Source organism: Peromyscus eremicus, chromosome X (genome assembly GCF_949786415.1).
Source record: "Peromyscus eremicus chromosome X, PerEre_H2_v1, whole genome shotgun sequence".
NCBI lineage: Eukaryota > Metazoa > Chordata > Mammalia > Rodentia > Cricetidae > Peromyscus > Peromyscus eremicus.
Window position 1 is genome coordinate 127,076,963 of NC_081439.1, and position 25,537 is coordinate 127,102,499.

The following is a 25,537-nucleotide window of genomic DNA, read 5'->3' on the forward strand; positions in this document are numbered from 1 at the left end:
GGATAGTGCTAAGATGTCTTTAAACTACTTCTCTAGCACTGGGAGTAGAATGAGGAGATAGAGTAGAAAGAGACACAACTTTGGCTTTAAACTAAATGCTAGACTCTATTGATGCACTGTTACCCAACATTTCTCTAGATTCTGAAGGTTCTGCACATATACCAGAGCTTATAATCAGAGACTGTAGAACAACTTTGAAAGACGAAACCTGAGATCTTCTGGGAAGTTTCCAGTTTCAGTCAGCATCAATTTCAGGAATGGACAAGATGCAGAGAATACCAGCCCTCCTCATTTGACTGACTGTATAGGACCATATAGCTATGAGTTTCAGAAGTAATCCAGCTTAATGCCATCCTTGGCAACCAAGGGACTACCTCTATCACTATTCTACTAACTTGGTAGTTGGTAGTTTAAGAACACGATTGCTTTGGATTGGAGTGTAGTAAGCATAAGATGTTGCCCAGGATTTAGTCCTGAGCTGATAAACCTAACACTGGACTCCTTCCTGCTCACAGGCTAACCTGGATAAGGTGCCACTCAGAAAGATTCAGTGGAAGGGAAATACACACAGTACTGCTTTATTAGAATTCTTTCCAGTTAGTTAATGTCACTTGTGTCTGGTTAAAGCTGCTTTTAGATCATAAATTAACTTCAACAATATGTAACCTATAATACAGTGGTCCTTAATGGGATGTGGTTTTAAGGTGTGACATGAGTAAGGACCTGATTCATCAAGATGACTGCACAGATCTGAGAGAATTTTTCAGTGCCAATAATTTTGTTTGTTTGCTTGTTTTTGTTTTTATTTTTTTTTAGTTTGACAAAAGTTTAATTTTTATTTTTTAATTGTTTGTGCTTTGATGTTCTTTTTTTTCTTTATTAAGAAATTTTCTACTCACTCCTCATGCTATCCACAGACTCCCCTCCTCCCTCCTCCCACCCCCCCAGCCCTCTTTCCCAAGCCACTCCACATCCCTACATCCCCCAAATTGAGTTCTTTCATGGAGAGTCAGCAGAGCCCAGCTCACTGAGCCTAGGTAGGTCCAATCCCCTTCAAACTGCACCAAGGCTGTGCAAGGTGTCACACCACGGGCACCAGATTCCCAGAGGCCTGCCCGTGCACCAGGGACAGATCCCGATTCCCCTGCCTGGGTGCCCCCCAAACAGTTCGAGCCAAACAACCATCTTCCGTGTCCAGAGGGCCTAGTCCAGTCCCATGGGGGCTCCACAGCCACCAAACCACAGTTCATGGGTTTCCACTAGTGTGGTCTGTTATCACTGCACATCCTCCCATCATGATCTCAACATCCCTCGCCTGCAGTATCTCTCCTCTCTCTCATCAATTGGATTCCCGGAACTCAGCCTGGTGCCTGGCTGTGGATCTCTGTATCTGCCTCCATCTGTCACTGGACAAAGGCTTTATGATGACAGCTAGGTTATTTGCTAGGCTGGTCACCAGAGTAGACTGGTCCAGGCACCCTCTGGACCACTGCCAGTAGACCAAGGTAGGGTCAACCTTGGGGATTCCTGAGAGCCTCCCCAGCACCTTGCCTCTTCCTATTCCCATGATGTCCTCATCTATCATGGTATCTTCCTCCCTGCACTCCCACTCTGTCCCTGTTCCAGCTTGACCCTCCCATTTCCCTATGTTCTCATCCCCCACTACTTGCCCTCTGCCACCCTCCACACACAGTCCACTCATGTAGATCTCATCTACTTCTCCTTCACGGGGTCATCCATGTGTCCCTCCTAGGGTCTTTTCCTGTTAGGGAGCCTCTCTGGAGTTGTGGGTTGCAGTCTGGCCACCCCTTCCCTCCCATTTAGTATCCACTTATGAGTGAGTAGATACTATGTTTGTCCTTCTGAATCTGGGTTACCACATTCAAAATGACATTTTCTAGATCTATCCATTTCCCTGCAAATTTCATGATATCATTGTTTTTTACCGCTGAGGAGTACTCCATTGTGTATATGTGCCACATTTTCTTTATCCATTCTTCAGTTGAGGGGCATCTAGGTTGTTTCCATGTTCTTCCTATTATGAATAATGCTGATATGAACATAGTTGAGCATGTGTCCTTGTGGTAAGATTGAAAATTCCTTGGGTATATGCCCAAGAATGGTATAACTGGGTCTTGAGGAAGAATTATTCCCATCCTTCTGAGAAACCTCCATACTGATTTCCAGAGTGGTTGCACAAGTTTGCATTCCCACCAACAGTGGAGGATTGTTCCCCTTGCTCCACATCCTCTCCAACATAAGCTGTCTTCAGTGTTTTTGATCTTAGCCATTCTGACAGGTGTAAGATAGTATCTCAGAGTTGTTTTGATTTGCATTTCCCTGATGACTAGGGATGTTGAGCAATTCCTTAAATGTCTTTCAGCCATTTGAAATTCTTCTGTTGAGAATTCTCTGTTAAGCTCTGTAGCCCATTTTTTAATTGGATTGTTCAGTATTTTGATGTCTATCTTTTTGAGTTCTTTATATATTTTGGAAATCAGCCCTCTGTCAGATGTGGGGTTGGTGAAGATCTTTTCCCATTCTGTAGGCTGTTGTTTGGTCTTATTGACCGTGTCCTTCGCTCTACAAAAGCTTCTCTGTTTCAGGAGGTCCCATTTATTAATTGTTGCTCTCAGTGTCTGTGCTACTGGTGTTATATTCAGGAAGTGGTCTCCTGTGCCAATTCGTTCAAGGCTACTTCCTACTTTCTCTTTTTTTTTTTTTTTGTTTTTTGTTTTTTTTTTTTTGGTTTTTCGAGACAGGGTTTCTCTGTGTAGTTTTGCGCCTTTCCTGGAACTCACTTGGTAGTCCAGGCTGGCCTCAAACTCACAGAGATCCACCTGGCTCTGCCTCCCAAGTGCTGGGATTAAAGGCATGCGCCACCACCGCCCGGCCCTACTTTCTCTTCTATCAAGTTCAGTGTAACTGGACTTATGTTGAGGTCTTTGATCCACTTGGACTTGAGTATTGTGCATTGCTGTGGGATGGTCTGTACGTCAAACGTGTTGCTGATTAATCAATAAAACACTGATTGGCCGTTGGCTACGCAGGAAGTGTAGGCGGGACAAGGAGGAGAATAAAGCTGGGAAGTGGAAGGCTGAGTCAGAGAGACACTGCCAGCCGCCACGATGAGAAACAGCTTGTGAAGATGCCGGTAAGCCACGAGCCATGTGGCAAGGTATAGATTAATGGAAATGGATTAATTTAAGCTATAAGAACAGTTAGCAAGAAGCCTGCCACGGCCATACAGTTTGAAAGCAACATAAGTCTCTGTGTTTACTTGGTCGGGTCTGAGAGGCTGTGGGACTGGCAGGTGAAAGAGATTTGCCCTGACTTCGGTGTGGGCCAGTCAGGAAAACTCCAGCTACAGTGCATGGCAACAGATATAGATCTATTTGCAATCTTTTGCATGTTGACATCCAGTTATGCCAGCACCATTTGTTGAAGATGCTTTCTTTTTTCCATGGTACAGTTTTGGCTTCTTTGTTGAAAATCATATGTTCATAGGTGTGTGGATTAATGTCAGGGTCTTCATTTTGATTCCATTGGTCCACATGTTGGTTTTTATGCCAGTACCAAGCTGTTTTTATTACTATAGCTCTATAGTAAAGCTTCAGGTCGGGGATCATAATGCCTCCAAAGGTTGCTTTATTATACAGGATTCTTTTAGCTATCTTAGGTTTTTATCAGTCAGTCTTAATTCAGGCCAATAAAAATGACCATAGACTGGATGGTTTAAATAATAAATATTTATTTCTTACAGTTTTGGAGGTTAGGACATCCAAGTTTAACTTTTAAGTTACCAATGTGCTTGGGTCCTGATAAGGGACTATTCTGGATTGCTTACATGATGGACAGAATGTTCTCTCGGATCACCTGGTCAGTCCTTCTTTAGGGCTTAGTGACAGTACTAAGATGTTAGCCTTACATTCAGCATAGTAGAGCCACTTGGTTAAGAAAAACTTAGGTTGTGTTGATGAGTCACAGAGTATTCATGTACACTGAGGTGAAATTTAGAGAGAGATGGCCAGAATGACTCAACATGGCTGTTTTCTACTTCAATGTGATTGTGCCATGTATTACTATCAATCTACGTGAGTCTGTTAAATGGGTAACAGAATTTATTAAGATATAAATCGAGGAGATACACTCATGATTACAGAACAGAGTAGACAGCAGAAGTCATCCTCTGATCTGATTGGGAGTGAATCCACCTCGCAGACAATAACAGGGATAAGGGTCTTGTGACCCTTCTCCAACTCCTTGTCAGAGGTCACCTACAACAGCAGGAAGTACCGCCTCCTTTGGGCTATATAGCCCAAGGTCATTGGGCAGAGCAAATACCACATTTCCCCTTTTTGTATAAATAAGGTTCTAATCTTATGTACTACAATTCAGAGTGTAAACAAGTCTTCTGCGAAAGCTTACTATATCATGCAACTCACTTAACATGCACAGAAGGAGCCATTAAATTATTTCAGTCCCATTACTCAAAATATTCAGAAAATTCTTCTGTATTGCAGCCTATGCAAGATTTGCCTTGCAGCCAAGAGCTTCAACATAAGTGTTGAATTCTCTTGGGGGAGTGCCTTATATTGTTACTTAGGGAAATGCATGTGTAGACATTGTGGAGCCCCTTATAAGACCATTCTTACTTTGTTAAAACAGTGTGATCAAATTTTCAATTGTATTACCCACCATCTCTGTATTTATAAATATTGTAGATAATCATGAGTGTCAATAGAATGGGGGAGTGTTTTAATACTTGATTGTTTTTGAAAATGGAAATGGAAACTATGGCTTCTCATGCCATTAAGATTTTTTGAATTCATATTCAAAACTGTTTAAACTTGTTTACCATTTTAAGCTTATCATCACTTTTCTTTTTGCAAAAACAGTGTGCCATGGCTCAAACTAGGCTAGCAAGCACACTAAGATAGGGAAATTCATTGGCTTTTATTCTAATGATGGTGGTGAATATGTCTTTTCACCATTGGCTGTGGCCTAACCTCATTCTTCTATGATTGGTGAGTTTTAAAAAAAAATAGGTGCAAAAGAAATGAAGGGAGAGGAGAAGGTGCCAGATACTCCAGGGCTGGAGAAAGTATCAGGGCCTTTTTGTAAATAAATTTGTACCAGGTCAGAGAGATTAAAATATTTGCAAAAAATATTTGTAAGATGGGCAAATTAAAGGTGGTGTTATGGAACAAGCTACCTTTGATTGGAAAAAAAAATTCTGATAGTTCTTCTCTTTTTATTATACATTCCCATTTTTTTCCTTCAAACTCACCCAACATATGTGAACTTTCTAAAGTCTCTAGTAGCAGTAAATTGTTGTTATAATAAGTGACCAAGGGGTGATCTCCATAAACCTCTGGACCCCTAATTCAAGGAATTTTTTTATTTCATTTATCTCTTTAGCATGGATTCAGGTGAGGCTGCCTACCTGGCTGCCTACCTGGGTGGGGGGGGGTCCCTTGACTAAGTGGTTGATCTGACCCAAGTTAAGTCTCATCTGAATTTGCAGCATCCCAGGGACAAATCTTGGGAAAACACAGATCCCATCTTGAAAACAAAGGATGGACTGCTGGGTGGTAGACAATATGCAGTGTGAAAAAGCAATAGCTAGAAACAAAGAGTATCAGCTTGCTTGGCCATGTAAAAAATAAATTATTGTGGTCCATTTTCAGTATGAGGTACTTTTAGAGTTCTTTATAGTTACAGATGAGCAGGAGGCACTAGGGCCATCCCTTTCACCTAGCTGTGAGCTGGTACCTGCTGGTCTTAGAACTTTAATTGTTGGAAAATTCCAGGCAGCATGCTAAGTGACTGAGCCCATGGTCAGAAAAAGTGGCAGTCTCAAGGCCAAATTATTCATTTAAAAAAGTGTTGCATCCTAAACCAACAAGATGGAGAATTTTGGAATGGGGCAAAGATCAGCAGAAAGAGGTCAGGGATTCCTCATAATCAGGGGATTTAAAAAAACACTATCTTGCACCAAATCAACACACTAGGCATTTTGCCTTTTCTCTACACTGATGTCCTGTTGCTGGAGAATTTCTCTCCAGCTCCCACCACCAAGTCCCGCCAGTCTCAGAGCCCACTTATAAAATAAACTGGAGAATTTCTCTCCAGCTCCCACCACCAAGTCCCACCAGTCTCAGAGCCCACTTATAAAATAAACATACAGACTCTTACATTATTTAAACTGCTTGGCCATTAGCTCAGGCCTGTTATTGTCTAGCTCTTACTCTTATATTTAGCCCATTTCTATTAATCTTTACTTTGCCACATGGCTCATGGCTTACTGGTACCTTACATCTTCCTTGTCCTGATGGCGGCTGGCAGTGTCCCCCTCTCCGCCTTCCACTTCCCAGAATTCTTTTCCTTGTCCCGCCTATACTTCCTGCCTAGCCAATGGCCAATCAGTGATTTATTTACTGACCAATCAGCAACACACTTGACATACAGACCATCCCACAGCACTTCCCCTTTTCTTTTCTTAAAAAGGAAGGTTTTAACTTTAACATAGTAAAATTACATATAACAAAACAATTATCAAGCAAGAATTACAGATACAATATTAAAGAAGAGATCCTATCTATCTTATATTTGTGAGTTTAAGGTTTTATATCTAACTTATCTTTTATTATAACTAAGGAAAATTGTAAGTATCTAGTCTTTAACCACATCAAAGACCTCAGAAGGATATACTACTACCTGAGAAATGGAGAAGGATATAAGCAACTTTTAGGAGTCTTGTAGGGTAGACAGAGACAGCTGGCAGCCTGGACAGTCATTTAAAGTTCTCTTGTAAAGTTGGGGCATCTGTCTTCAGCCCACAGGCCTAGAGTCTCTTATTCACTTTTCTCTGTGTCCTGTAGAGTGTCTGGCAGTTTTCTCTGCAAAGCAGGAACCTGAAGGACCATTTTGTCAAGCAAAGTTCAGTGGTCACCTTTGTATGGGTCCTGCATGTCCAGTTGATCAGGCAGTCCAGGCAAGAACAGTTTCTTGCCCAAATGGCTATTTTTGTCAAGGTGAAGATAAACTCCGTATGGAGTGTCTTTGATGCCCATCCTCCTCTCTGAAGTAAATCGGTGCTGTCAGGAGCAGACATGTCTCACTGTCCAGAAAGTCTAAATTTTTAAAACATTTTAAATGCCATATTCTGTAGGTCTTTGAAGTGTTTGAAGACTACCTGTCTATCTGAAATATAACTATGTATACCTAGAAGACTTAACTAACATGGCTACAAATATGATTATAATAGATGACTAATTATTAATCTATTTTTTAATTATCCATTATAATTTTAAATGAGTTACATAAACATAATACCTCAAACAAGAATAGAAATATATATACAGTATAACAAAATTAAGTTTAAACTTGTATCAATAAACTAAAATCTATAGCGATGTAAAACATTTTAAACAAGTTGTTACTCTTTAAAAGTAGGTTCATTAATCTACCCTTTCATCCTATCATATCTAAACTATCTCCTTTTTTTCTTTAGAAAGAGATTGTATTTATAATCAACCTGCTTTAAATAAAAATATTGGTTTTTCTCTGTCTCACACCAGAGGGCTCTTCTGATTTGGGACACAAGAATCTCTTAACCATTTTTTTTTGAGCAATATGTCTGGGTTTAGAGGGGGAGTGAGCCAATTCCATCTCTAAAGCCAGCTTGGTATATTTGGGAATTTGGGCGTAGCTTCTCTTACTACTTCCTGCTGGAGGGGGGCGCTGTATCTTATGGGGACACAAAGAAAATTTTAGGATCATGGAGTAGTCCATGAGGCTGTATCGTCTGAGCCAGTTGCCTTGAAACCATTCTGGATGTTGAGTCATCTGGGCCATGGTGTCATTGGAGACCTTTCAGGGGGTCTTGGCTGGTCAAACCTGATGTATCTTAATCTGGAACAAATCCATAGTCTCTGGCTTTCTGTGGAAACAAAAGCAGAGACTCTTTTCCAAAGCAACATATCCTTATATCCAAATTTTGAAGTCAAGGTACCTTTAAAATATACATTTTGGCATAACTCAACAGCTTTTACAATCAAATGTTTTTCTGCAGTTACGAATATCAAAGAGAACATAATCCAGATTCTCTGTGTGGTAGCCATCTTTATGTGGCTTATTTTTTTATATTAGCTTGAGCCTATTGCTTTAAACTGTAGCCTTCTAAGCCTGAAACGGCACTGGTGCTGTGGCTGCTGGTTCCGCCCACTTCAGCTTCCCAACATGGCGGTAGTCCATTTTCCGCCAGCTCTGGGAGCCATCAACTCTCAGAAACAGTGGGTCTATGCTTCTATCAAAGCAGCGTGTAGTGCAGAAACCTCTTTTTTTTTTGTTTTGTTTTGTGCTAGCAAAGGCTAAATTCACCACATAGCTTAATGTGCCATTCGCAGAGGCCTCATTCCCGCCATACGGCGGCAGGTCGAGCACGCACGCTAGGAACCCCCCAGTAGCTCAAACCAGCAGCTGCCGCTCATTTGAGAGAGACAATTAGGAAGCTGTTTTTAGCTCCGTTTTAGAATCTTTTTACTCAGGTGTTAGGGGAAACTCTTGCCAACACGTTGGGCGCCATTTGTTGCTGGAGAATTTCTCTCCAGCTCCCACCACCAAGTCCCGCCAGTCTCAGAGCCCACTTATAAAATAAACATACAGACTCTTACATTATTTAAACTGCTTGGCCATTAGCTCAGGCCTGTTATTGTCTAGCTCTTACTCTTATATTTAGCCCATTTCTATTAATCTTTACTTTGCCACATGGCTCATGGCTTACTGGTACCTTACATCTTCCTTGTCCTGATGGCGGCTGGCAGTGTCCCCCTCTCCGCCTTCCACTTCCCAGAATTCTTTTCCTTGTCCCGCCTATACTTCCTGCCTAGCCAATGGCCAATCAGTGATTTATTTACTGACCAATCAGCAACACACTTGACATACAGACCATCCCACAGCAATGTCCCTTTCAGTGTATAGCAAGAACTGCTTCATTTTCACTATTTTCTCTTGAATTTGTTATTATAGAGGGAAGACCTTGTTTTCCACAGACAGAAGATGTGGGCTATGCTGGATCTTAATGCCTGTTGTGTCTGCCCAGCATCTCTTAACCCATTTTTCTCTAAATAAGATAGAATATTTCTTTTCTTCTTCAGACTTTTTTGCTCTATGCTTGTTATATGCATTTATTTCTGCCCTACTGAGCTCTAGGTATACTTGATTTTGTTGTTACTTTCCAGTTACAGTGATATAGAGAGGCTAAGGAAAAAAATAACCACACACTAATACAATCCCCCTTTCTGTTCCTTTTAGATGTTATTATTTTATGTGTTCCATATTCTCTAGATTACAGGTACTTTATAATGGTAATGATGATGACAATGATGATACTAATAGTAATAATAAGTAAGTAAGTAATAATAATAAGTAAAATACTATTGACAGTAACTCCATAGAGAGGATACAGAGGACCTTATGCTTAAAAAATATCTCACAATAGTAACTCAACAGTTTTAATAGAACTTCCTTAGTTGAGTTGTGCTAGAGGTTGTAAACATTAATTTGGTAATGTTTTACCTTGTGCTCTTATTTTCACTGTCTGCTGCTTCCACTCATTTGAAATAAAAAAAACATGGCTGTGGTTGACCATTCTCTGGACTATACAAAGCATAAAAATATAAATTGATGTAATTATTAGAAAAATAGTACCAATTGATTATATTAGTATGTGTTCTTCTGTTTTAGCCAATGAATCAGTATTATTTATACTTTTCAAAACACTTGGATTTTCAATTCTGTTTTAAAATATACATTCAAGCATTAACATAATTATGGATATAATTAATGAAAACCTATGCTTAGATTCATACTTTACTGTTACGAATTCCTTGCTTAGAATGAAACTTTCCTTTTTGACCTCATTTTTTAAGAAAATAGGGATCAGAAAGAATTCTGGAGCTTTATTAAGTAAGTTTGCTATCTCTTGATGTGACTGCATGGTTTTCATCACTTTGTTTCTTGATGGCATGATGTATCATGAAAATAAACATTAAGAGCCTACATGAGTCTTCACTAGGTCCTCTGCATATAGGTTATTGTTGTTGCTTTGTGGGAACCCTAACAGTGGGAGTGGGGTTGACTCTTACTTTTTTATGTGCTCTTGGAACCCTTTTCCTCCTACTCCGTTACATTGTCCAGTCTTGATATGAGGGTATGTGCCTAGTCTTATTGTATCTTATTATGCCATGTTCAGTTGATATCTCTGGAGGTCTTCTCTTTTCTGAAGGAAACAGAGGAGGAGTGGATATCAGAGAAAGGGGAGGTAGGGGGTTTTGGAAGAGTGGAGGGAAGGGAAAATGCAGTTGGGATGTACTGAAAATTTACAAGAAAAGGAATAAAACCATGGCTTCTGGCAATAGCACAGACCACGGACATCCACACTGTCTCCAGTGTCAGCATGTGCCATGGACCTCAGCATGATCTCTGGTGGCAGTACAGACCACAGTTGATGGCTTTTGGCTGGGGTGTGGGTGCAGAAAGACTCACTTTTTTTTTTAAGGGGATGGCCACTTGGAGTCTGACCATGCACCAGTGAGTATATGGGCAATACAAATCAGACTTTTTGTTTGTTTGGGGGGGTCATAAGGGTGGAGTGGCAGACCTGGGAGGACTGGGAAGTAAGTGTGATCAGGGTGCATGGTGTGAAATTTCCAAATGTTCAATAATATATTATGTTGAGAAAATTTTAATTAAATGCACATTTTCCTTTTAAAAAATAAAACAAAACAAAAAATTATCAAACTATGTATTTCTGGAATCTGTTTGATTAATATTTTGTGATATAAAATTCAGTTGCATTTTGAGTAGACTTAAACTTTTTAAAATTGAAAGAGTTAAGAAAATAATATTATAAAGTTTCCTTTTGTATGAATAATGATTTGTATAGTTTTCTGGCATTCAATAGTATGAAAGGTACAGTTCTTCTTGATTCAGGTTTATTTTAACATGAAACTTATTTTTCTAATTTTCTATTTCTAAATATATGTTTGATGTGTTCACTATAATTTAGAGCAAAAAACTGTGAGTCAATAATCACAATAACTGATAAGGATTGTCTGTCTTTTGTGGTAAGGATCTGACATTGGATATCTCATTTAATACTTGCAACAAGCCTATAAGGTTCCCATGAAGACTGCAGGTATATAAACCGGCCACATAGTCAGCAGCTAATCTGAATCTCATTGGAACACCTAGTGATTCCTCCCTTCCCGGACAGCGGGAATGATACGTACTTCAACGCTATCTCCCACTTACCTTCTTATCTCCTGTGGGAGGTTGTCATAAGACAGTTTTCTATTGCTTCCCAGGTTCTCTGGAGTTACAAAACCTGTTCTGTCCTTGTAGAATAGAAGAAATGTAACATAAAAGTCTGCTGAGCTCATGTTCATAAGAGCCCAGCTACAGACTGTCCTATTACTTGCTCTGAAGTTTTCTCACAGCCACTTGGATTTTGGTGCACCCATTTTTGTGTGTAGAACTAAGAATCCAAAAGGAGCAGGAAACTTTGGCAGTTCTTCCTATCTTTCATCATGTAAGTAGTAACTAGTCTAAATGTGAAAATATTCTTTGTGGCTTTACCAGGTTGATCAGCAAATTATCTTTCTTGACCTTGACCTGTCTTGTATGCAGGCACATTAAAAATAGTATGTACATTAAAAAATATTCACTGCTGAAATGTATACATGGCATAGGCAACATATGCCAGCTGTAGCATTATTTAGAGCTGCAACACTGTCGATGGGGGTTATGAAGCAATTTACCTCCCTCTACTTTGAAATGTAAAGAGTCACTTTCATTGGCAGCAGAAAGAGCTGAGCATACAAATCAGGCAGAATTTTATAAACAACTGAGCAACACTGCTATCAACATTTAGTTGGACCTACATAGTCAAGTCTGAGCATTTTGCTTAAACAATCAGAAATGAAATGTAAATTATTTGTGCATCAGCATAAAATATATCCTATCTGCTATATCTGCAGCCTTTCTCTAAAAACAGTCCAAGTTAAAGTGCTCAGTTATTAGTGTCTTTGAATTTGCAGATACAGCTAAAGTACTGAGGTGTCATGGCTTTCAGCAGACATGAGCTGTAGTGCCCTTAACATCACCTGAATACTTCAGTTGTTTTAAGGAGTGTGTTAGGTGGAGATTAATGGACTAGCTCCATAAAGGAGCACTTTAGTTAATCCTTTAATAATTAGAAGCTGATCTGGAGAGATGAGTAATGAAGTACCTTCTGATCATGAGGTACTTTGAAGGTTTCTTCTCTCTAATCAGCTTTGGGGGCTCTTGAAAACTTAAGAAAGGCTGAGAAGGACAACCACAAAGTGATGGATTCTTGGCATGAAATTTGTCTTTCTAATTGAGAATAAAGCTACCCAGGTCTGTTTCCAAACAGACAAGTGAGTACTACAATCAGCACAGTGCTTGGAATCAAAGCTCCTAGAAGAGATATCTGACACTAATAGCAGTGATGTTGAATACAATGATTGATGCCTATAAACCCAATGTTTGACATGCCAACATGGATGAGGAAATATCATAAAGCTCATCACTAGATGAAGACCTACAGGCAATTAATGGCTTCTGAGAGAAGGAAAATCTGTCTTCCTCAGGGATGATTTCCCTATTCATTTATCCAATACCAAGTGGTCAGCTCTAAACACATATACATATAAACAACACTAAAAGGACTCAGTAAGTTGTGTGTGTGTGTGTGTGTGTGTGTGTGTGTGTGTGTGTGTAACAATACTAATTAAATAAAAAGAAGTCATATATTTCAGAGGCAGTCGGAAGCATGGAAGGAGTTAAAAAGGAAGGTGATATAATGCAGTAATCATATGAAATTCTCAAAGAAAAATTAAGAAAAGAGATTATTTGTTACATTCAGAAATTATCCCAAAATATTTTTTTTCAGATCTACACAGATCTAATAGATCTTCTTTCAGAAAATCCCAGTTTAGATGCTTTCTCAGAGAGTGGGGACAGGAGGAAGATGAGGAGAAAGAGCAAGAAGAAAAAATTGAAGGAGAAAAAGGAGAAGGGGAAGAAGAAGGAGAAGACAACTAAAGGAGAGGAGAAAGGGAAGAGAAGAAAGAGCCCTGAAAAATCTTAAAGCAATCTGCATGGTTTGGGGGCAGTTTATATTTGCATAGTAACTGGTAGAAAATTATGCAACCCAAAGGAAAACAGCACTAAGATGAAAATCAAATTTTAAATAATGACCATAGAGCTGAAAATTTGAACTTTTTCTGAATTTATGTAATCAGTTTTAAGAAAACTCAAGGTTCATGAAATGGCATGTTGGTGCACATCAGCAGTCATATAAGAGAGATTTCATATTACTAACTTTGGCTTATGTAAGCAGGATAGACAAAGTTTCTATGTGGCACACCTATGCTTAGAAAAGGATGAATATACCCCACTACTGCTTTTCAGGCACCCCAACATAAACATTATCAATGGTAACTGAATCTCTGAGACATGTTTTTATCTCCACTGAGCAAAGGAATCAACTGAGGTTCTGAGAAGTGAGGTTAGCAAGTTGGGCTTTCTGAGTAAATTCTATGCAGAATCTATGAAGCCATAATTATCTCCATAAAATGAGACTTTACTAAATGACTTTGTTTCAACCCTGTTCCACTTATCTCTGATACTATCTAAGGAAGTCCTGTTTTATTTATTTTTATTTGGGATTCTTTGGGAGATTCATTTGGCATAGGAAGGTTTTTTTTCCCTTAAAAATTTGAAAAACATTCACTTAACATGGAAGATCAGAAAATATTTTTTCAACAGTGGCAAATATTACTTGCTTTCATCTATGTTGCAACTAGTCAACTTGACCATTATGACATGGAAGCAGCTAGAGCCAATACATAACGAATGGGGATGGCTGTGTGCCAATAAAACTTGACTTGTAAAAACTGAATTCTGATTTCCATATAATTTTCCTGTGCTATGAAGTGCTATTTTTTCTTCTACTCATTTAACAACTTTTTATGACTCATGAACAGTGCAGAAACATTGAGAGGTCTGGACTAGACAGCTCCAAGGAGAAAGCTCTTTGTTCTCATGCTAAGCCACCAAAATATTGAAGATGATTATTTTCTGAAATTTGTAGCAAGCCATCAGCTATTGAATACAGTCTTTCCTGGGTCTACATGTACATGATAGGTCCATGATCTGGCACAGACACAGGCTATGGGTCTAGTTTGAGGAACTTGGCCCTAGCACCTCACTTGTTAGATCTTGGAGATTCCCATAGAATATAATACAATTTTTTCAAACCAATGGCCAATTGTTATGAAGATTCACCATGAGATAATCATTGAATCAGAAGCATAATTTAAAATTTCAGAAATTAGATGAAACTCTTCATAAGATACGGGGGAAAGCCTCAGAACCATTACCCTGGGAAACTTGATGTTCTAAAAAAAATATCAACACTTCTTAATTAGTTACCTACCTTTCTACCAACCAATGAGTAAGTGCTACATAGAATACAGACCAGTAAGTAGGACAAATATACAATTCCATGAATAATATGAAACTGCTTATATTACATTCCTTCCAGCTTAATTATTAAGAAGAAAGGTCCTTTAAGAAATAGAGCTATATGGAGCCAAATTACTGTTCTAGAAGATGTTGCACAGTAAGACTCTGATGAGAAGGCATAAATCTTCAAGTATCCCCTGACTCTTTCAGTTATACAATTACACGCATGCCCAGCTGTAGAATGCAACTGAAGCTATCAGGATCTTACTCTGATTGTCATTGGCTCTGCATACTCAGGATGTAAATGACAACCTAAGTAATCAGAAGACCCCCAAATAAGTAGATGGACCAGAAGCTATGGCTTCTGAAACCTGAAACCTGAGTGGAACAGCCCCACTTGGGGGAGGGGGTGCTGAGTGACCAGCCTTACTTAGGGATATAAGAATATCCCACATCCCTAAGACAAGCAGGTAGAAGTCACTGAAATGCATAAGATAATTTTAAGATGGCAGGATTTTCTGAAAAAGTCCTAAGGAATGGAATGATATCAGTAGCTGCCCATTTTTAGAATGGTAAATTAGAGAATATTTCATTTCCATGGTAAAATCATAGATAGTTATCTAGGGAGTTAAAAAACGCAAATTTGGACCTCTGCCATGGGGTTCATTCTACATGAAGGAAAGCAACCCTAAAAACCATTATCTCATTTCTAGATCCAACTTTTAGATACTATTAGACATATCCTGAATGACCATTGTTTGTCCACAGATTACTCAGGAAATTAAAATGGTAGAAGCACAGGAACACAGACACTTTCCTTTGTAGTGACTTAACAGAATTAATAATCCCTATTATTTTTTTTACCAAGATAACATCTTTCCAAATGAATGATTGCCTGGATCTATTTTATGATTTGATGGAATATTTTCACTATTAGCTCCAGTTGTGGTTCCCACTGTTCACAACCAAAATCCGAGCCACTGAAAAATGAGGGATGCACATGTAGCTCAGAGATCATAATGACTCAGACGATGTCAGAGCCTATGATGAGCCAGTGGTTATTTCATGTTAATGTAATTTGTGAGCTCATTTTGTTCTTGTTGCTGATACGATTTCACGTACCATACTTTATGATTTGTGTCCTCTAGTAGAACATGTACTCTTAAATTGTGTCTGCAGATGGTTTGGGTCCCAAGTTTGTCTCCATGACTTCTACTTGTGTAGTCATAAGAACATTTTATAACATCCTTAAACCTCATTTAGGAAGTGTCACTAGCAATAGATTTCTATCACAGACTCCTTGTGGGTATTACATTTTGTGCCCCAGATCTAATACTTACTTGTTGTTCAAATCTTACATGGTCTTTAAATAAAAAAAAAAAACCCAGAGCTAAGGTGAAAAGCTGAAAGAACAGAGAAGCAGAACAGCCAGCTACAAGTTCTTACCTCTATAAAATCTTCAGTCTAAAGAGAGTGAGTTCCTGTTTGTTTATGCCTTATATACCTTTCTCTGCCCAGACATCACTTCCTGGGATTAAAGACATGTGTGCTTCCCAGTAATGGGATTAAAGGTGTTTGTCACCACTACCTGGCTTTGTTCCAGTATGGCCTTGAACTCACAGAGATCAAAACAGATATCTGCATCCCAAGTGATAGTATTAAGGGTGTGTGCTGCCACTGCCTGACCTCTATGTCTAATCTAGTGGCTGTCTCTGTCCTCTGATCCTCAGGCAAGTATATTAGGGTAAACAATGTATCACCACATTACCCCTTTTTTGTCTAAAATAATAAAAAAAGGTTATAACTAATATAAGAAAAACTATATATAATAAGTAAAATAAGTATATACTATATATATATATATAGTCAAAAATTATATTAACAATGTCTAGTCCATTAATATTTGACAGATTAAGAGAAAATACTCCAAAATGTTGTACCTAATACACTTTCTATCCTAACTTGTATTACCAATCAAAAACTATCTTTTGATGTCTTTCAAACTTATACACTGTACACCTCTTTAGTGAGGTTTTTTTCTTAATTTGTTAACAAGGAAAACTATAACTACCTAATCTTCAACTCCCTCAGAGACCTTAGTAGGAAACAATATTACCTAAGTAAGCAGGAAGTGCAAGCAAGTGACTTCCAAAAAATGTGAAAAATGACAAAAACACCTGGCTGCCTGGACACTACTCACCCAAGGCTCCTCTGCAACATTGAGGCATCAATCTTCAGCCTACAGGCCTAGTATATCTGACAGATTTGTCTGTGAAGTGGAATTTTCTAAAGGGCCTTCCTACCTCATCTTGGCAGTCCTTTTTTGTGTGTGTCCTTCTTGTCCGTTTGGACAGCACACTGTCAGCAATTGAGGCAAGGGAACTTTCTTGCCCAGTGGCTTTTGACACAAAGAAAGTAAGCTCCATATGGAGTTTCTTTTATGCCCATCATCTTCTCTGAAGCAGATTGTTGTTGCCAAGAGCAGACATGTCTTATAGTCATAAAAAAGAATCTATATTATTAAAACATCTTAAGTGCCATATCCTGTAGATCTCTAGTGTTTAAAGATGACCTGTCTATCTAAAATATATCTCTGTTTGAACTTGAAAACATAACTAATATGACTACAAGTTTGATTGTAATAGGTGACTAAATACTAACTTGCATTTCTTTATATCCTAGTTAGTTGGTAATAACTCTCAAGAATTAGAAATTTGCATTACATTGTTAAATGAGTTGTATAGGTACAATAACTTGTACAAGATTAGAAATGTATACACAGTATGACCTAACAAATATAATCTCAAATTTGTATCAACATACAAAATTTGTATACAATATACAAAAATCCAATCCAAAGTAAAATATTTAAAACTAGTAGTTGTTTTTGAAAAGTAGATTCAATAATATACCCTTTTATCCTATTATGTCTATTTCTCTTTTTTTCAGAGTAGATCCACTAGTCTACCCTTTCAGCCTATCATTTCTATATAATACATATCTATATCATATGTCCCTTTCTTCTTTTAGAAAGAGATTGACCATGACCATGACCAATAACAATTTTTAACCAGCCTCCAAACAACACACAAACATCCATAATCCACTTTTTGGGGAATGTGGGCATAGTTTTCTAGGCTACTTCCTGATGATTGGGGGTGCTTGTTATCTTATGGGGACACAAAGAAATTTTAGGATTATGGTCAAGTCCTAATTGGAATAGTCTGTGAGGCTGTATCATCTCAGCTAGCCATCTTGATATTATCCTGAGTAGTTTGTAGTCCAAAGACAAACTTTTGGTGATATTTGTCAGCTTAATGGCATTATCATTGTCCTGAAGGAATCATCATTGTGATGCTCCATCATCTTTTTGGAGACTTCAAAGTTGCTGTTAGGCATGGTCATGGTTCACTGCAGAAAATCTTTTTCATGGGACATTTTTTTTCTGGATAATTTGCCCTTTGTCTTCAGATGTCTCATTTGTCCAGTGTTTTTCAGATTCCTTAGCTGGATGCTTTTGTTACTCTGAAAGACAAAAACAAAACCCTTCTACAACCCTAACTTTGGGGAGTTCCCAAATCTAATATTTATCAATTTTGATTTATAATTTCTCCTTAAATTTCTGTTTTATTTTCTAAAGCTGTTCTATCATCCAGAGCAGTATGAGTTTTTACAATAGGCATTATTAGGTTCTTTAATTGCTCTGGGAAGGGGTTTCTTCCATGATGGCAGGAGACGACTGAACTAAATTTGTCATGGGGGCCTGTGAGAGACCCCTCAGAGGGTTTCCCAACAGCAAAGACAAAGGATTACCTTGTCTGTCCCTTGTTGATCTACATTCCTTAGTTCAATGTTTGTCTTTGTCATACTTTCTATATAATCCAGAAGGGAGGGGCATTCTGTTGCCATTGTTCCTTGAAAAAACATTGTTTCTAGGAATGCTCTGTTTATAATACATTTTTAGGTGACCTTGTTTACTACAATTGAAACATCTGACATTACTATTTTTCTTCAAACCTCTGGAAATCACCCCTCCTATCCAAGTATCATCATGGTCATGAGAGTCAATATTTATTTGTATCTCAGATCTATACCTCCAAGGGTCCTGAACTTGCCTTTAATGGCCTAATTATCTTTTTGTATTGTATGTTAGCATTTTCAAATATGAGAGATTCAATTATTATCTGTCTAGCTTCTAAATTTGGTATCATTCTATTTACTTCTAAAGATAGCCTTTGTAAGAAATCATTGAAGGTTTCTTTTGGGCCCTGTATAACTTTCGTAAATGACTCAATTTTCTTTCCTACTTCTTCAATTCTGCCCCAAGCATTCAAGGCTGCCATTCAGCATAAAACCAGGGTGTGGTCATCATATAGAGATTACCTTTATAAATTAGCATAATATCTCTCTCCAAGAAGTTGATCTTGGGAGATTTCCATACCTCTAGCCCTACTTCATTGCTCAATGGTCTTAGCCTCGTCCTTCCACCAGGTCCTCCATTGAAATTGGGGACCAGCTTCTAAGATAGCTGTAACCAAATCTCTCCAGTCTTGAGGAATAATTCTATTACAAGTTGACCACAAGTTTAACATCTGCTTCACAAATGGAGAATGCAAACCATAAGACACAATAGCTTCTTTGAATCTCCTCAAATATAACATCTGCACAGGAGTCCATTTAGCTCTTAAACAGTCTTGAGCAGTGGGCAGTTCCTGTAAGGTTACTGGATAGATTAAGGTTGGCTATTTGAAAGCCTTAGGCTGTTTCTCTGTAACTGTATAATTCAATGCTGAGATTGGTTCACCTTTAAATTCTTCTGTCTGGGTCTGAATTTCTCTATGATCTTTTTTTAACAAATTTTTCTAAAATTTTTATCTTGGCACTCATATTAACCAACTTTTTTAATGATATAACAAAAAATACCAAACAGATAATATTTATAATTGACATTACATAATCCCATCTACATTAATTATCCTCTCATTTAATTGTTCCATTTTTAGACTGCCTAATGTGTGATCAAACAGAGACCAAACACCCTCCATTGTAAAAATGTTTCCCATTTTTTAATGTGGGAAAAAACTTTCTTTTAACTAATTCCTTCCTTAAATAAATCCCAATTGACTCACCAAGTCTGCTGACAGTGACAATTCAGATGATCGTGTGGAAGCAGCCTAAGGAGGGGGTCCAGAGTAAGCCACAACCCACTGGGAGAGGGGAGAAGGCAAAGAGCCAGGGAAAATATGCAAAAGCAACTAATTCTGGCATGTTTGGAGCCTGGGCCTGGGGAGTTCGCTGCAGAGAGGCTGCAACAAAACCTTAGCCGGGGTTAGGGACTCCAGCCCACATGGGGTGGAGACTCTGGCCACATGCAGCTCAGGTCTGAGATGGGGCCTATAAGGCCACAGGCAAGCAGTTTTTTGTGAGTAAATGCCCCACAAGTTGGATGCCAGATGTCATTTGAATCTTAGATGATCTTTTAATAAAAATCCCAGAGTCAGATATCAGAGTGAAAGCTGAAAGATCAGAGAAGCAGAACAGCCAGGTACTAGTTCTTACCTCTATGAAATCCTCAGTCTAAAGATAGTGAGTTCCTGTTTCATCATGCCTTATATACCTTTCTCTGGCAAGACATGACTTCCTAGGATTAAAGGCATGTGTGCTTCCCAGTAATAGGATTAAAGGTGTGTGCCACCACTGTCTGGCTCTGTTTCCAATGTGACCTTGAACTCACAGAGATTCAGACAGATCTCTGCCTCCCAAGTGGTACAATTAAGGGTGTGTGCCACTGCTTCCTGGCTCTGTTTCCAATGTGACCTTGAACTCACAGAGATCCAGACAGATCTCTGCCTTCCAAGTGATAGGATTAAGAGTGTGTGCCACCACTGCCTAACCTCTATGTCTAATCTAGTGGCTGGCTCTGTCCTCTGATCCTCAGGCAAGTTTACTAGGGTGCACAATATATCACCACATGTGTAGCACTTTACCTGACTCAGGAAATTAACCACTACAAATGGATGAATCTTGTGTCATTTATTGTGCTGGCCACTTTGATAAATATTAACATATACAAATGCACACACAGAGCAAAACATTTTACAATTAGAAGCACAGATAGTTTTAAAATATTGATTCTATAGCTTGTAAAAATGATACAGTATACAGTCTTCATTTCCTGGGACACAATATAAAGAACTGCTTGTTTAGAGCCACAAACCCAAAACTTGAAATGTCAAGATACATATTCTTCTCCTCTAAGATCTCCAAGACAGTCATTAGTTGTTTTCAGGACAGTCATAAATCCTGCCAAATTAGTTGACCTAAAACCAACTCAAATACGTGTCCTCATCACCCTTTGCATCATTTGTTGTTTAGACCTTAATATCTGTATCCTGGGCTTCTATGGCTGAGTATGGGAGTAGGGGAGCTATGCTTTCTTTGGAGAATTATTGCATACCCACTATGACATGAAGCCCTTTCCAATAATTGAACAAGACCTCTAAAATAAAATTCCATGTTAAACCAAATTAGAAGCCTGATTTCCTCTTCTCCCTTCCTTCTTATAGATGCATAATACAAATGGGACTCCAGAAATGGGAATTTTAGCACTGATATTGTGCTATTGTATGACCTTGAGTAAAGTAGTTCACCTATCTGAACCTTTCCTTTCTTGTATAGAATATGAAGTTGGTAGACTCTATCCTTTTTGGAAAGATGCTAAAAAGAAGATGGAAGTGAATCAAATGTGTCCTGTCACCCACATGGCAATGAGGGAAGCACTGTGGAAAACTGTGCTGTGATCCAGCCACAGTTTAGGGAACTTATATAGGAAAGAGAGAGTCTTTGTAGAGATTATTCTTTCTAGAAAACTTTTGTAAAGGAATTAAGTTTGACTGAGCCATGGGAGGGCATAGTATATGATTGCTAGAGTTAAGGAATAGAATTTTGGCTTTAGAGTTGAGCTTGATGTTAACCTAGGAAGAAAAAAAAAGAAAAGAAAAGAACAGAAGAGCAGAGCATTGTGCCTGGGAGTTAGGAAATGGTACAGAATAGTTGAGAATCCCTCTACTTGCATCCTAAAGAGCTCTAAATTCATATTGAATCAATTAAATGATGAAAATAAATTGGTCATTGAAGGCTATGTACCTGGAACTTTAAGGTAATAAGCTGTTCTTCCTGTTCTAACTCCAACCTAGACTCTAGAGATAGATAGCACTCAAATTAACACTTGTCAAAACTAATGGTATTATGTGGCCACCTAACAGTCTTGAAAGTGCCAGTTCATCACCAAAAGCTGAAACTCTCATATTTTTCAGATACCTTGATGGATCAAATTTTACTGCAAGAAGTGGATCATATATCAAAAGGTTAATGCCTAGCCATTTCTTGCTCAGCTCTTCTGTGGTCACTGAGCTGCCCAGCACAGAGAGGCAGTAAAAGTTCACTTGACCTCTATCATACAGAGAGCCTCAGTGGTCTACCCCAATAGCCCCCAGAGCAGCCTAGCACTGTTATCATGCCTGTCTTCCTGCCTGGAAGAGTCAAAGAAACTTCCTATAGAGATGCAATCCCCCATAACCTGATAGTGCTTGACCAGAACATTTATTATCCTTTTAATAGTCAAAATATATAGATTCCTGCTGTCTCTGGAGATGATAAAATCATCTATTGCTCTCTTGATTTAGGGTAAGTTAGAGATATGTGTGCAGTGTATGACATAACTAAAAGAGCTCAAATATCTAATTAGCTGTAAGAATCTTGGTTCCCTCTGCACTTTTGACAGAATTGCAGCTGTCAGATTACAGTAACAATAGTTTTATTCTCATTGCAAGATGTATCTGAGAATAATTAGACAAGATGTTTTGTAACACAAATACCACTCTGATTTCTTTCAGGATACTTGAGGATGACCTGAAGCTGAGCAGTGATGAAGATGACCTTGAGCCTGTGAAGACCTTGACAACTCAATGCACAGCCAATGAGCTCTACCAGGTAGGAGGATCTTAGATCTTTGCATTGGGCCTGAAGTGGTTGGACACAAAGAAATACAATGGCTTTCATAAACACAGCCTATTCCTTTTTCAGGATGAGAAAGAAATAAAGATGATCGTATTTAGGAACAGGTGAAATCAACTGTCACTTTCATTAAAGCTACAGCAAGTAGATGCTGTGCTCTTTAAAACCAATTTCACTTCCCTCCATCTATTTTCTGTACACAAATACTGCTCATCAATAAGCCATAGAGAGTATTGTCTTTCTGTCTTTTGAAATACTTGCTGTATTTAGGTGACATGTCATGTCCACTAGGATGATTCCAGTGTGAAGCTTAGCATTTACACCCATTAATTTTGGTGTAAATGTGACTGCTCCATTTCTTCTTCAAGATGCACAATGGAACTGAGAATGGATGTTGCAGCAACATGCATTCATCAAAGGCTTTTAATTGTCCTTGATTTGTTCTGTTCTGTACTACTAGTATTCTCAGTATTTTCTCCCCAGATGAGATGATTGTAATGTTTTTTTTTTTTAATCATTTCTGATGAGATTGGACTTCTTGGTTTTAAAAAGTAAAATAGCATTAAAAGTACCAGCAATGGTGTATAATATCAATGATCCCTGTACAGTTTTCCAAATGTAGGGTTCTGGTTATGCCACCAAATATGGAGTACACAAGGCAGTTTTGATTATATATAAATCTTGCATATTTGCAAGTATAGTGGACTATCAAGAACAAGCACAAGTAGAGTACTACCTCCACCCTCACAACCTCACAGCTGTTTCCAAGGTGCTGGCTGTGCATTTACCAAATGCAATCAGTCCCTCTCTTCTTTGACTTGTGGGCTTCATAACAAATGTGAAACACACACTTCATTTGCAATGTCTGTCATTTCTGCTTTCTGCATTTAATATGCCAATAACAAGAGCATCACATTTGTAAATAAAACAAAAACAAAGCAAAAATTCTACATCATTGATTTTGGTAGCTGTGACCTTAAATTTTAATGTAAATGTTTAGATCAGAATGTAGTAATAACTGAGAGTAAATTTTGTACATTGATTTCCTCTCTATGTGAATATATAAATGTACTCTGCTTTATAATTCATAGTATCATTTTTTGGTTAAGTTAAGAAGTGGTATCAGACTCATTGATCTGAATCATCTGAGATTTTAAGATAACTTTGCTGATAGTATATAAAGTGCTGATACAGAATGATGAGTTGGAAGCATCTATAGCCTGCTGCCTTCTGACCAGACATAGCTAAAGTTCCTTCATTCAATAGAGAATCTGAAATGGCCACAGTATAGCAAAATGATAGAGTTCAGGAAGCAGGAAGTGCTCACAAGGTTTCAGGCATTCACAGATGAGCCACTATAGAGAGTTTTGAGGACAAGTTAAGAAACTTGGAAGGCTATTGTCATTTGGTAGTAATGACAACATTCGGTGAACAGTGGATTTATGAGACTTAGCACACTTTTACAAGAATATATGATTTAAAACTCTTTTTTCTTTTTATTATTAAATATTACATAACATAAAATTAAGTATTTATAAATTCATAGTTTAGTGACATTCAATATATTGACAAGCTTGTACATACATCACCAATCCCAAAATATTTTCATAATCCCAAATGGAAACTCTATACCCACGAAATATACTCATTCGTCCTTTCCCTTAATCCCTGAGGGTAGCTCACTAATCTATTCTTTTTATTATTAAGAAATTTTCTATTTACTTTACACACTAACCACAGATCCCCCCTTCCCTCTTCCCAACCCAGCCTTCCCCCCAACCCACTCCCCATCCCCACATATTCCAAGTCAAGGTCTCCCATGGGGAGTCAGCAGAGTCACATCCTAGGCACTAGTCTCGAAAAAGCCCACCCATGCACCAGGGATGGATCCCAATCCCCCTGTCTGGGAGCCCCACACACAGTCCAAGCTAAACAACTGTCTCACATATCCAGAGAGCCTAGTCTAGTCCTATGGTGGCTCCACAGCTATTAGTCCATAGTTCATGGGTTTCCACTACTGTGGCTGGTCATCTCTGCATGTTTTCCCATCATGATCTCAACGTCTACTGCTCACAAAATCCCTCTTCTCTCTCATCGATTGGATTCCTGGAGCTCAGCCTGGTGCCCGACCATGGATCTCTGCATCCGCTTCCATCTGTCACTGGATAAAGGCTCTATGATGACAGTTAGGATATTCACTAGTCCGGTCACCAGAGTAGACCAGTCCAGGCATCCTCTCGATCACTGCCAGTAGCCCAAGGTAGGGTCATTCTTGAGGATTCCTGGGAACTTCCCTGGCACCCTGCCCCTTCCTATATTCCTATGATGTCTTCATTTATCATGGTATTTCTTTGCTTGTTCTCCCACTCTGTCCCTGTTCCAGCTTGACCCTCCCAGTTCTTTATGTTCTCATGCCCCATTCTTTGCCCTCCATTACCCCCCACTCCCAGTTTGCTCATGTAGGACTCATCTATTTCTCCTTTGATGGGTTATGGATGTGTCCCTCTTAGGGTCCTCTTGGTTAACTAGCTTCTCTGGAGCTGTGTGTTGTAGTCTGGTTATCCTTTGTCTTACATCTAATATCCACTTATGAGTGAGTACATACCATGTTTGTCCTTCTGAGTCTGGGTTACCTCACTCAGGGTGATATTTTCTAGTTCCATCCATTTGCCTTCAAATTTCATGATATCATTGTTTTTTACTGCTGATTAGTACTCCACTGTGTATACATGCCATATTTTCTTTATCCATTCTTTAGCTAAAGGGCATCTATGCTGTTTCCAGGTTCTGGCTATTATCAATAATGCTGCTATGAACATAGTTGAGCATGTGTCTCTGTGGTGTGATTGAGGATTTCTTGGGTAGATGCCCAAGAGTGGTGTAGCTGGATCCTGAGGTGGATTGATTCCCAATTTCCTGAGAAACCGCCATACTAATTTCCAGAGTGGTTGCACAAGTTTGCATT

General features: G+C 38.7%; 1 protein-coding gene across 1 annotated transcript in view; it reads left to right on the forward strand.

Annotated features, from left to right (window-relative positions):
* Aff2 (ALF transcription elongation factor 2) overlaps nucleotides 1–25,537 on the forward strand; it is a 448,384-nt gene that overhangs the window by 298,431 nt on the left and 124,416 nt on the right. Inside the window, exon 8 of the mRNA XM_059251561.1 lies at nucleotides 22,452–22,548. Coding sequence (XP_059107544.1) covers nucleotides 22,452–22,548 — 97 coding nt within the window. The remainder of the gene's footprint in view (nucleotides 1–22,451; nucleotides 22,549–25,537) is intronic.